Below are 13,297 nucleotides of genomic sequence, written 5' to 3' on the forward strand. Positions count from 1 at the left end.
CTGTTACCTACCTGGGGGAGGTGAAGCCATGCCCTTCCTGGGCCAGGGACCTCCTCATCCCACAAGGGGTCCTCAGTAGGGCTGCGTCGATGCTGGACGCGGATGGGGGGGTTCCCTGGTGGAGGATCTGGACGCCAGGGTGGTGGGGTGGCCAGGGCAAGAGTGAAGAGCCCCCCTGAGAGCCTCAGTAGCCTAGCCCTGCCCCTGGGTTCGCCCTTTTGCGCATCATGATGCCTTTAGCAGATGCATGAGCTTGGGAGCCTCGGTCTTCCTCTCTGAGTAAAGGGCATCATCGCTCCTTTGCCTTCCCAGCTTTCGTTGGTGAGGATTGAGTGGATGTGAAACTGCCTTTTCCAGCGGGCTCGGTGGCTCAGCCTGTCATCCCGCGCCTTTGGGAGGCTGAGGTGAGTGGATTGCCTTGAGCCCGCGGGTTCGAGACCCACCTGGGCAGCAAGACCTCATCTCTACAATAAATCAAAAAATCAGCCGGGCGTGGTAGCGTGCGCCTGTAATTCTGGCTACTTGGAAGGCTGAGGCGGAAGGATCGCCGGCGCCCAGCAGGTCGAGACTGCGTTGGCTGGGAGCGGCCACTGCACTCCAGTCTGGGCAACAGAGTGAGACTCCAACTAAAAAAAAAAGAAAATGCCTTTTCCCTACAAAATTGCTGTGTTGGTGTAAAGTATTATTGTTGTTGTTATTGATTACTACCTTTTTTTAAGAGATGGGGGTTCTTGCTATGTTGGTCTTGAACTCCTGGCCTCAAGCGATCCTTCTGCCTTGGCCTCCCAAGGTACTGGCATGACAGGTGTGAGCCACCGCACCTGGCCTGATCTCCCGTTTTCTCGAGTGTTATGAGTCCGGCCTCGTGGCTGGTACTTTGTCCTGATCTCATTTAAGTTTTGGTCCTCACAACCTCAAGGAGACGCTTTCCTTATTTTACAGGACCAAGGCTCCAAGAGGTGAACTAGCTAGCTCGTCAGAGGCCACCCAGCTCCAAATAAGCGTCACCCCTGGTTACCTCCCCCCCCCAGGAGCACTGCCCCAGGAGTGGGGTGGGAGCTGTGGGGGGAGATGCTGTGGTGGGGAGGACCGCGGCCCTAACCCCTCTGCGTCTGGCCCCCAGGCTCCAGCTGCCCCGTGGGCTCAGGCCCGGAGCCCAGAGCAACCAGCACCATAGCGTCCAACAGCTGGAACGCCAGCAGCAGTCCCGGGGAGGCCCGGGAGGATGGGCCCGAGGGCCTGGACAAAGGGCTGGACAATGATGCGGAGGGCGTGTGGAGCCCCGACATCGAGCAGAGCTTCCAGGAGGCGCTGGCCATCTACCCGCCCTGCGGCCGGCGCAAGATCATCCTGTCAGACGAGGGCAAGATGTACGGTGCGTGCGTGCATGCGCTGGGCCGCCCGCCCCCTGCCCTCTGCCCCTCACCCGACCGGTTCGGGAAGTCCGAGCCAGCCGCCCGCCCGCCTGCCCGCCCGCCCCGGCGAGTCTGGGCGTGCAGGCCTGTGTGTCTGGATCCTCCTCATAAACAAGCCAGGCTCCCCCCCCAGAGCGCAGCCCACACCTCTGCGCCCCCGCCCGCCCTGCCTCTCCTCCCCCCCAGCTGGCCTGGAGGTTTCGGGTGACTCAGTGAGCCCAGGAAACTGGGTCAGTCTAGTCTGCCCCAGGCAAGGTCCGAGAGAGGGTCCCCTCGCCTCGTGGCGTCCCATCACAGTTCCTGCGGGTGAAGGGGGTGACACTGACAAAGGCCCGTGTGGGGCAGCCGCTGGAGGGCCCTGGGGATGTGTCCGTTCCTCAGACCCCTCCCCCGTCTGTGCTGTTTTCCTGCCTCTCTCTTTGCCATCTTGGCCACCTCAGAAGGGAGCGGGACTCCCCTCTTGTCTGGCCCTGAGAGGGCTCTCCCAGAGATTCATGTTTGGGATCATTTGACCCCCTGGGCCTGGGTCCTTGGCCGCTCCCCAGTCTCTGCAGCAGCCTGTGGCTCAGTGCTGTAGGCCACCACCCTTCCTTCCAGCATCCAGGACCAGGGCTGTGTGGCAGGGGCTGCCCGGTCCCCAGACCCCACCGCCTTTGCCACCCCCCCGAGCCCCAGAACCCCACTTTGGCCACAGGAGGCTGTCCCAGGGCGCCCCTCCTAGGAGAGGGCCAGCTGTCCCCCTTCTGCCTCTCAGGTGGCCGGGGCAGCCCCACAGGGTATTTTTAGACAGGGTGGAGGGAGTGGGGAAAGGGGCCACAGGGAGGAGGAGCCGTGGGGCTGGTTCTGTCATCACAGAGGAATTTGGAGAATTTGGCTGTTCTGGGGAGGCCATGGGGTTGGGGGACAGAGGGCCTGGATCTGGGGGGTAGAGCCGCACCCCCTGAGGGTGCTGGTGTACGTCCAGCCTTGGGGTCCAAGTGCCCCTCGTAGGGCTGAGGCCTGGACGCTGAGCAGAGCCCCCACCCCCAGGGAGTCTCACAGGGCGGGAGAGGTACTGGTACCCAGTGACATGGGGATGACAGGCACAGGGACACGGTGACGTGCTCAGTGACACATCTTGACACAGGCTGTCAGTGTAGGAGGTACATTAGAGGCTATCAGTCCTTCCTGCCCTTCCCTAGAGAGGGAAGGGACTTGTCCAGGGTATCCCTGTGGAAGGACAGAGCTAGGGCAGGACGTCCCCCTGGGGCAGGGCTCATTCATACCCCCACAAACACACACACACTCAGAGCCTGGAGCTGGTGTCACTGGCAGGAGCCCTATGGAGGGCTGGAGTGACCGGGGCCATGCCAGCACAGGCCCCCCACCCGCTGTCCTGTTGTGGACTGGCCACACCTGCCCTGTCTGTCTGCAGGGGAGCCTGACAGGGCTCTTCCTTCCTCCTACCCGCGGCCCCTCTCACCTGCCCTGATGAGTGCCCCAGGTCCTGGAGGCAGTGAGGGGAGTGTCGTCCCCCCCCACGTGTTTGTTGGCCCTGCTTATGCTGCCTGGGGGTGTGGAGCAAAGACAGTAGGGGAAACAGCAGCCTCAGGGGAGGGGCCCGGGTGCCTTCCTGGGGGTTGCCAGCCCCCAACTCCAGCCTTTGCCCACTCCTCGTTGTTTCTCTCCCCCCCAATCTAGGTCGAAATGAGTTGATCGCTCGCTACATTAAGTTGAGGACGGGGAAGACCCGGACGAGGAAACAGGTAAAGAGACGATGCATGTTGGGCGCCGCTGCCCATCCCTGTGTCCACCCAGCCCCTCGCACCCTGCCCACCTTCTGGGAGCTGCCCTCCTTGCCCCAGCCCCCAGCAGCTCCGCCCATTCTTCCCACCTCTCTTGGCGAGACGGGCCTCTCTGACCCATCAACCCGCCCAAGGCCTTGGTTCAAGGACCACAGAGAAGCCCACGGGACAGTCTGGTCCCTACCCTGAATAGCCCACTACCAGCCAGGGATCCCAGCAGTCAGACAGATAAGTACGGAGCAGGGTGGCATGTCTGGGGAGGAGTGTGTGTAGGGCACTGCCAGACAGTGTGTCTAACCTACACCAGGCTGTGGGTGGAGGGGGGAGCACTAGGAAGACTCCTGGAAGAGGTGACATTGAGAAGGAATGGGGCCAGGTGCAGTGGCTCACCTTGTGATCCCAGTACTTTGGGAGACTGAGGCAGGAGGATTGCTTGAGCCCAGGAGTTCGAGACCAGCCTGGGCAACACCAAGACCTCGTCACTACAAATAAATAAATAAATAAGTTAGCCAGGTGTGGTGGTACGTACCTGTAGTTCCAGCTACTCAGGAGGCGGAGGTGGGAGGATCACTTGTGCCCACGAGTTTGAGATTGTGGTGAGCCATCATCATGCCATTGCTCTCCACCCTGGGCAACAGAGGGAGATCCCAACTCAGAAAAAAAGAAGGAATGAGGCTGGGCTCTGTGGCTCAGCCTGTAATCCCAGCACTTTGGGAGGCCAAGGCAAGTGGATTGCCTGAGCCCGCGGGTTCGAGACCAGTCCGGGCAACTAGGCAAGCCCTTGTCTCTACAGTAAATTAAAAAATTAGCTGGGTGTAGTAGCACACGCCTGTAGTTCTGGCTACTTGGAAGGCTGAGACAGAAGGATCGCCAGAGCCCAGCAGGTCGACTGCAGCCCAGGGGTGACTGCAAGCGTGCCACTGTACTGCAGCCTGGGCACTGTCTTGAGATGCCAACTCATGCCAACTCGGTGGGAAAAGAAGAGGGAGAGGACCCTTCCCTCCAGGCTGAGGAAGTTGGATATATAAGTAATAATTACTGTAACCCCATGTGTACTCACTTGGTGTCTGTGTATATAGTCAGATCAACAACCTCATAAGGTGGGTACAGTCACTATCTTCCTTTACCAGGAGGAGGCTGAGGCATGAGGAAGTTAGGTGACTTCCTGGAGGTCAGCGGATCCAGGATTCCACCCCCCCCGGGGGCAGGAAGAACAGTGTGGTGGAGGAGGGTGGGGAGCACTGTGAGAGGTGAGGGGGGACAGGATCCCCTGGGACAACCGGTGCCACGGGAGGGTATGCAGCAGGACAGGGTGGGTGGCAGCTGGCCAGTCGTGTGGTGGGCCTGGAACAGCTGGGACAGTGGATTAGAGAGGGCCAGTGGGGGCAGGGAAGCTAGCTGTGGAGACGTGGACAGAAGCCTTGCTCAACAGTGTTAGACCCTGGGCCGAGGGGAGTGGTGATAAAGATGGAGCAAAGTGGAAGGTGGCACCATGGTGACAGAAACCTGAGGGGAAGTGGCCTCTGGGTGCCTGGGAGAGAGCCTGGGCTGGAAGCAGGGACCTGAAGGATGGGAGGCCAGCTCTGACCCCCTGCCCCCTAGACTCCCTGTCCAGGAAGGACTTGGAGCACAAAGATCCCTGTGGGTGCGGATGACAAGCCTGGCCTGTCCCACCTCCGTCTTGAAGGAAGGTTCTAGTCTCCGCACCCCATGTGGGAGTGGAAACAATCCCGCGTTTGTTCAAGCACTTATTAACCATCTCCCTGGCTCAACTCATGTAGTACGGCGTTTCGTCATTTAGCAAATTATTGAGCTGCTACTATGTTCTGGGCACCAGCCTGGGGCTATGGGAGGAACAGTGCCTGATAGTTAAGAACACAGACTCGAGAATAAAAAGAAGAAGCAAAAGCAGACTAACAAAAAAGAACGCAGACTCAGAGATCAGACCCCTGGGTTCAAATGCGACCTCTACTGCAGGGGCTAGAGGTGGGCAGGGGAGAGTTCACCTCCCATTTGTGGTTCCTCAGCCAAAATTTCCCCCCTCTTTTAAATAAGCCAAGGTCTGGTTACATTGCCCAGGCCTCAAACTCCTGGCCTCAAGCAATCCTCCCGCCTCAGCCTCCCAAGTTTACAAGTATGCATCACCACGCTGGCTCCATTGAATTCGTTAATATGTGAAGACACTTAGGACAGAGCAAGCGCTGTCTACAAATCTGCTGTTGCTAGTGTGATTGTTACTGTCATCGTGATAAGCAGGAAGCTGCCAGGCACAGTCGCAGTGGCTCACACCTGTAATCCCAGCACGTTGGGAGGTGGAGGCAAGAGGATTGCCTGAGCCTAGGGTTTTGAGCCCGCCAGCTTGGTGAGACCTCGTCTCTACCATAAATCAAAAAATTCGCTGGGCGTGGTGGCTCGCGCCTGTAATCCCAGGTACTTGGAAGGCGGGTGGAAGGATCGCCAGAGCCCACTAGGCCGAGGCTGCAGTGGCCATGGGCGTGCCACTGCACTCCAGCCTGGGTGACAGAGTGAGACTCCAACTCCAAAAAATAATAATAATAAAAATGAAGAAATAAACAGAAAGCTGTTCTGGACTCAGAGGGGAGCTCTCAGCAAGTCTTGCTTCTTCCAGGACAGAACTTGTTTATCAGAGCAGGGTGAAGAGCCCATTCCAGCCTCTTCATTCTGGGCCCACCAGCGTGCTATCCCCGTGCCGCATCCTGAGAAGGCTGCTGGGACAACGAGCTTTTACAGACCGGCTGTGACAAGCTCAGACGTTTAAAAACACTGGACTTCATCGTGGGGGTGAGGGTGGGACTCCTGCTTACCTGACTTCCTCACTACTCTGAGCCTGAAGAGCTAATATCCCCATAAAAGGAGCCCGTCCTGTGGTTGTGAGGACAGGCATGTCTTTGGGTATTGCAAAGAGCAACCCGCTGTCACGGGTTTTTTGGTCTTTTTCTAACTTTTACAAATTTTACTTTGGGCAAAAAAATGCAGTTTTCATTGTTTACAGATACACGCAGCAACACCGAAGGCAGGTACGATGTCTCTGTGTTGACAAAGCAGCTGGATACTGAATTGGCTTAGTTATGGGGGCGTTTAGCTGTCACAGAGCCGAGCGTTTGGGGGCATCTTCTGTGCTGAGGTCCTGGTAGCAGAGCTTGGTGGTGAAGCAGACAGGCTCTGGAGTCAGACCACTGCATTTGGTCCCATCCAACTGTGTGATCTCGGATAAGTAGCTTGACCTCTCTGTGTTTGGTTTTGTCATCTGTAAGTCGGGGATATTAGTACCTGTTTTACAATGTTGCTGCAAAGATGAAATGAGTTGGTGCGTTGAAAGTGCTGAGCACGATAGCGTCCGTACTCAGTAAACGCTAGTTATTGTCACTGCATAGAGTGATCAGTCATTCTGCTGGACGAAAATCTGATTCCTGGGTGTGGTGGAGCAGCGTGAGCAGCACTCACCCGGGTCCTAACCAAGTGTGGGACTTCCCAGCATCCACACAGAGTCACTTTCAGGCTGTCATTAAAAAGAAAAAGAAAAGTGCTGTAATTCCAGCACTTTGGGAGGCTGAGGAGGGAGGATTGCTTGAGTCCAGGAGTTCGAGACCAGCCTGGGCAACATAGCAAGACCTCGTCTCCACAACAATATCAAACAATTAGCCAAGTGTGGTGGCGTGCGCCTGTAGTTCCAGCTACTTGGAAGGCTGAGGTGGAAGGATCACCCGTGCCCTGAAGGTCAAGGCTGCTGTGAGCTGTGACTGTGCCACTGCACTCCAGCCTGGATGGCAGAGCAAGACTCCAACTCAGAATAAAAAGAGAAAAGAAAAAGGGGCGAGCACAGTGGCTCATACCTGTAATCCTAGCATTTAGGGAGTCTGAGGTAGGAGAATCCCTTGAACCCAAAAGATCGGAGCTGCAGTGAACTGTGATTGTGCCACTGCACTCCAGCCTGGGCAACAGAGCAAGATCCTGACACAAAAGAAGAAGAAGAAGAAGAAAGAGCCAGCAGTGACTGAGGCCTGTAATCCCAGCACTTTGGGAGGGAGGCAAGAGGATTGCCTGAGCCCAGGGGTTCAGCCTGGGCAACATGGTGAGACCTTGTCTCTATAATAAATCAAAAAATTAGCGAGGCATGGTGGCATGCACCTGTAGTTCCAGCTAATTGGAAGGCTGAGACGGAAGGATCGCCTGAGCCCAGCTGGTCAAGGCTGCGGTGGCCATGAGCGTGCCGCTGCACTCCAGCCTGGGCGACAGAGTGAGACTTGAACCTAAAAAAAAACAAAAAAGAAGAAAAGAAAAATAAGCTGTTTCTCTGTGGGATTAAAACGACTTGCAAAGAAAAGCAACAGCCATTGTGGACACCGTGAGTGTGAAACAGCCTGGAGGGCCTGAGAACTGGGTGTCTCCTGGGGCTGCCTGGGGAGACAGTGGCATGTGGGTTCTCTCTGGCTCAGGGTTAGGTCCTTGACAACGTCAGGGGTCTGTTGAGTGAGTTAGGTGCATTACCCAGGGTATACACATCCCCACAGCGGTCAGCTCAGATTTGCCAGCGGAGGCTTCAGGGAGGAGGTTTTTGGGAAGAAATGCAATTAAGAGTATCTACTGTGTACATGTATACACTGGCATACATCAGTCCAAGGAGAAGGGAGACATGCTGGGGGAAGAAGCTACACGAACACAGCAGGAGAACCGAACCGGGTTTTCTTTTTTTTTGAGTCAGAGTCTCACTCTGTCGCCCAGGCCGGAGTGCAGCAGCACGCTCACAGCCACCGCAGCCTCAACCTGCTAAGCTCAGGTGATCCTTCCACCTCAGCCTTCCAAGCAGCTGGAACTACAGGCACCACTATGCCCGGCTAGTTTGTTATTTATTGTAGAGATGAGGTCTCACCAAGTTACCCAGGCTGGTCTCAAACCCATGGGCTCAGGCAATCCTCTCACCTCAGCCTCCCAAAGTGCTGGGATTATAGGCGTGAGCCGCTGTGCCCAGCCCAGGCCTGGCTTTCTGGGCTGGGTTGCAGGGTTGACAGGACCGAGGCAGTGGGCCAGGGGGAGAGCTTTGGTAGAGGACGTGCCCTTGATGTATAATCTAATGGCCCCTTGACGCTTTGTGGCCATTGCTAGCCTCTATGGTGCCAACTAGAAAAAGGTATCTCCTCTGAGGACGCCAGTGAGAAAAAGGCTTTTTTTTTCCTTTTTTTGGTGGGGTATGGGAAGACACCCTTCCTCTGGGTTAGGTGCAGCCTTGTACCAAGACACATAGCTTGGCCGGCAGAACTTGGCTGTATCACAGCCCTCGCTAGTGCCCTCTGGGTCAGATATCTTGGCAATGAATAACCTACACAACTGTACGTGATGGCCCTGGAAGCCACCGTAGGTTTTTGTCAAGAGAAGGCCAAGAAGAGGGCAGAATCAGCAATATCAAGAGATTTCTGCCCACAGGGGTCCCCGAGATCCCTCCATTTACTCTAGGTCCCCCAGAGAGGTGGGCTGGGATACTCCTTGGCCATGGCCACCCCACGGCTGTGCCTCCTCACTGTCTGTGTTTTCCTCTCTGGCGGGGCGCGGGGCGGCCCCTAGGTGTCCAGCCACATACAGGTTCTAGCTCGGAAGAAGGTGCGGGAGTACCAGGTTGGCATCAAGGTACGTTGGGCGCCTGCCTGGGCCTCCTGCCCCTCCGGGGCCCCTGGCCCACGGCGCCTCCACGGCTCTCTGCACGGTCCAGGCCTCTGCTGGCTCTCGGCCCACTGCGCCTCTTTTCTGGCTGGCTCTGTTCTTGCCTCCTCCTGCTCTTTCGGCTCTTTCTGCTCTTTCTCTCTCTCTCTCTCTCTCCAGGTCTCTAGCCACTTGCAGGTTCTAGCCAGGCGGAAATCTCGGGAGGTTCAGTCCAAGCTGAAGGTATGGGGCCCCCTGCCACGTGGCCTGGCCACACCCGCACCCTCCTGCCTGGGGCAGGGACGGGGCTCAGATGTTGTGTGGAGGTCTTAGCCACAGAGACAGCAGCAGGACGCCCAGGGGCTGCGTCAGGCCACAGTCCCTGGAGACTGAACGGGCCCAAGCGGATAGCCAGCCCTACAGCGGGGGAGAGGCAGACTGGGGACCGCCTCTCCTCTTCTTCATTTTTCTTTTCTTTTTCTCCTTCCTCCTGACTGCTGCTTACTCACTGCATGGGGACTTCAGGTGGACAGGGAGGAGGTGCTTTGGCGGGGAGGGCGTCAGCCAGCAGGGCTGTAGAGCTAGGCTTGGCAGTCCCTTGCAGCCCTGGCTGCTCTGCCGAGGAGGCTCTGAGAGTCAGGGCCCCGTGCTGGCAGGTGCACTTCTCACAGTTGTCCCAGCCCCTGATGCCTCAGCTCCTGAAGACATGAATAGACCCAGTGTGCCCACCTGCTCCTCCTCCGTCCTACCCTTCCCAGGACTTGGTCCCCAGCTGGCAAGCACTCCCCTTGGGACAGGACGGGTCCACAGCTACCTCTAGGCTTCCTTGGGCTCCTCAGAGGCTAAAAGCTGGGTGGGCGCTGGGTGGGGGTAGGTGAAAGCCACGCCCCCACCCGTGGCCCACGGGCACATCTTTTCTAACCCTCCTCCCTCTCCTTACAGGCCATGAACCTGGTAAGTGTCACTGCCCCGCCCCTGGGGTGGGGAGGAAGGGTCTCAGAGAGTACCTCATCCAGGGTGTGCACCGCACAGACGGGGAGCTCAGCCCAATAGGTTTGCAAGCAGCATTTTAAAAAATGAACTAGGGCGGTTCTCCACCTTGGGTGCACATCAGAATCCCCCAGAGGGCTGGCTAGAGCAGGCTCTGGGCCTCACCCTCGGGGTTTCCGACTCTTCCGGGCAAGGGCGTGGAGATGCATCTTTCCAGCACTTTCCCGGGGTGTCGCTGGTATTGGTCCAAGGACCACACCTTGAGAAACACTGATGAAACAGCATAGGAGAGTGTGACACAGTGACAGGAGATATCTTGGCATGTGCCCAGCTGCGGGGTAAAATAAAATGATTTCTGCCATGGGTGGTGGTCAGAGGTGATACATACTTAGGAGACTGAGGCCAGAGAGGGGTAGACACTTTCCCAAGACCACACAGCAGAGCTGGAATCCAGACCTGGACTCCCAGGCCTCACACATGCCCGCCACCCCCAGGACCAGGTCTCCAAGGACAAGGCCCTCCAGAGCATGGCATCCATGTCCTCCGCCCAGATCGTCTCGGCCAGCGTCCTGCAGAACAAGTTCAGCCCGCCCTCCCCTCTGCCCCAGGCCGTCTTCTCCACTTCCTCGCGGGTACAGGGGTCCTGGGAGGTGGGCTGGGGCTGGCTGTGTGTGCAGAGCAGGCTCCCGTGGGGTTCCTGGTGGGGCTGGGGAGGGGTGTGCATGCAGGGCGAGCTCCTGCAGGGTTCCTCGGGGGACTGAGGTGGGGGCGTGCCAGACAAAGCGGGCTCCTGCGGGGTTCCTGGCCACTGAAGTCCCCTGGCTTTGTCCCCCCTGCAGTTCTGGAGCAGCGCCCCCCTCCTAGGACAGCAGCCAGGACCCTCTCAGGAGTGAGTATTCCAGCTCGTCTTCCCACGTGCCCTCTTCCTGGCAGCCCGCTGGGCTTCCCCCTCCGTCTGGGTTCCAACCACAGCTGAGCTAAGCTTTCATTCAGAAATAGAGGGCTGGGGCGCGTGGGTGGGCACTGTCTGCTCCTCCTGGGCAGTCCCTCACAGCATCTTGCCCACCAGCTGCCCACGTTGACTTTTTACTGTGTGCATCTCCTAGGCCAGTGCTCTACCGAGTCGGCAGACAGGGATGCTGTTGAAGACAGCCTTCATGGGACGGCACACTCTAGGCTGGGCGGGAAGGAGGGTCGCAACACTGCATTAAATGTGCTCACTGGCCGGGCTCAGTGGCTCAGCCTGTAATCCCGCGCCTTTGGGAGGCTGAGGTGAGTGGATTGCCTGAGCCCGCGGGTTCGAGACCCGCCTGGACGGCGAGACCTCATCTCTACAAGAAATAAAAAAAAAAATCAGCCGGGCATGGTAGCGCACGCCTGTAATTCCGACTACTTGGAAGGCTGAGGCAGAAGGATCGCCGGAGCCCAGCAGGTCGAGGCTGCAGTGGCCGGGAGCGGCCACTGAACTCCAGTCTGGGCGACAGAGTGAGACTCCAACTCAAAAAAAAATAAAAAATAAAAAAATGTGCACACTGGCTGTGGGTTGCAGCTGAGTTCATGAAAGCTCAAACGTGAGGAACACAAAAAGCCAAGAGCATCTTGGCAGTACGTCTCTGGGCCTCCACAGAAAGGCTGGGTGGCCTCCTCCTGGGGTCCTGGGTGGACGAGGGAGAGAAAGGGTCCCTCTAACCAGGTGTGCTCCTTCCTGCAGCATCAAGCCCTTTGCACAGCCCGCCTACCCCATCCAGCCGCCCCTGCCGCCCACGCTCAGCAGTAAGTTTCCCACCAGAGGCCACCACCACCTCGCTGTTCCTTGGCCCCTAGCCCTGCACAGGGGAGCTGGGACCCATCTGTGTGTGTGTGTGTGTGTGTGTTGGGAGGGAAGCGGAGGTGGCATCTAAAGGGGGTTGGGACGGTTTTACCTCAGACAGTGTTGTTTCCAGAACCCTGGCACAAAACCATGGGCTATACACAGCCACGCCACACACCACCAAAGTACCACGTTTCTATGTCTCTGTGGGTAGAAAACTCCTTGTAAGGAAATGGACCAGAGTCTTAACAGGGCTTTACTCTCTCTAGATGCTGGAATTCTGGGTAGTTGTTATTACCCCTTTTTCCTTCTCTGTGTTTTCTGTTTAAACACTCATTAATAGGAACACAAGGAATTAAGGCTGAGCACGATGGCTTGTGCCTGTAATCCCAGCACTTTGGGAGGCCGAGGCGGGAGGATCACTTGAGCCCAAGAGTTCGAGATCAGTCCAGGAAATATAGCAAGATCCCCCAGCTCTACAAAAAATAACTTAAAAAATTACCTTGGCCAGGCTTGGTGGCTCAGCCTGTAATCCCAGCATTTTGGGAGGCTGAGGCGAGTGGATTGCCTGAGCCCACAGGTTCGAGACCAGCTGGGCAACTTGGTAAGACCTTGTCTCTACAATAAAAATTAAAAATAACTGGGCGTGGAAGCGCGCATCTGTAGTTCTGGCTATTCAGAAGGCTGAGGCAGAAGGATCATTGGAGCCCAGAAGGTCGACACCGGGGTGGCTGTGAGTGTGTGTGCCATTCACTCTAGCTTGGGCAAAAGAGTGAGACTCCAACTAAAAACAACAACAACAACATATATATATCGGTGTGGTGGTGTCTGTAGTCTCAGCTGGGAAGTAGAGGTGGGAGGATTGCTTGAGCCCATGGAGTTTGAGGCAGCAGTGAGCTATGATGGTGCCACTGCACTCCAGCCTGGGCAACAGGGTGAGACCCTGTCTCAAAAGTAAAAACTAGTGACACAAGGAAACTGTCTTCGGTGTGTACCACTAGGGCCATCACATGCGATTGTGCAGGTTGTGCCCTTTACACGGACGCCAGATGGGGACCCCAAGGCAACCCCAGCCCACCCAAAAGGGGGCAGGCCGGGCAGCTTTGTCAGCAAGCACGAGCATGCACCCATGCAGACGAGGCTCCCTTTCGCCCTCCCAGGCTATGAGCCCCTGGCCCCGCTGCCCCCAGCCGCTGCCTCCGTGCCCGTGTGGCAGGACCGCACCATCGCCTCCTCCCGGCTGCGGCTCCTGGAGTACTCAGCCTTCATGGAGGTGCAGCGAGACCCTGACACGGTAACACGTGGGGAGAGGAGGGGTGAGGATTCGCGCAGCCCCGGGGAAGCTGGCAGCGTGGACCCGGACCACGGCTCGAGCCGGGGGGGTGCAGGAGGCCACAGGGCAGTACTGGCCTGTGCAGCGGCCTCTCCCAGGTGCTCCCCTGACCCTGTCTGGGTCCCCCCACAGTACAGCAAACACCTGTTTGTGCACATCGGCCAGACAAACCCCGCCTTCTCAGACCCGCCCCTGGAGGCTGTGGACGTGCGCCAGATCTACGACAAGTTCCCCGAGAAGAAGGGCGGGCTGAAGGAGCTCTACGAGAAGGGGCCGCCCAACGCCTTCTTCCTCGTCAAGTTCTGGGTGA

At 57.5% G+C, this 13,297-nt stretch overlaps 1 protein-coding gene across 1 annotated transcript in view; it reads left to right on the forward strand.

Moving 5' to 3' along the window:
* Positions 1 to 1,107: 1,107 nt before the first annotated feature.
* The window catches only part of TEAD3 (TEA domain transcription factor 3), a gene marked incomplete at its 5' end in the record, with an annotated part of 12,831 nt that continues 641 nt past the window's right edge, over positions 1,108 to 13,297 (forward strand). The window contains 9 exons of the mRNA XM_021712892.1: positions 1,108 to 1,375; positions 3,096 to 3,160; positions 8,780 to 8,842; positions 9,797 to 9,808; positions 10,339 to 10,476; positions 10,684 to 10,733; positions 11,556 to 11,617; positions 12,815 to 12,948; positions 13,120 to 13,297. Of these exons, the coding sequence (XP_021568567.1) occupies positions 1,108 to 1,375; positions 3,096 to 3,160; positions 8,780 to 8,842; positions 9,797 to 9,808; positions 10,339 to 10,476; positions 10,684 to 10,733; positions 11,556 to 11,617; positions 12,815 to 12,948; positions 13,120 to 13,297 (970 nt within the window). The remainder of the gene's footprint in view (positions 1,376 to 3,095; positions 3,161 to 8,779; positions 8,843 to 9,796; positions 9,809 to 10,338; positions 10,477 to 10,683; positions 10,734 to 11,555; positions 11,618 to 12,814; positions 12,949 to 13,119) is intronic.

Source organism: Carlito syrichta, unplaced genomic scaffold, assembly GCF_000164805.1.
Source record: "Carlito syrichta isolate Samal-C Ts95f unplaced genomic scaffold, Tarsius_syrichta-2.0.1 Scaffold303696, whole genome shotgun sequence".
NCBI lineage: Eukaryota > Metazoa > Chordata > Mammalia > Primates > Tarsiidae > Carlito > Carlito syrichta.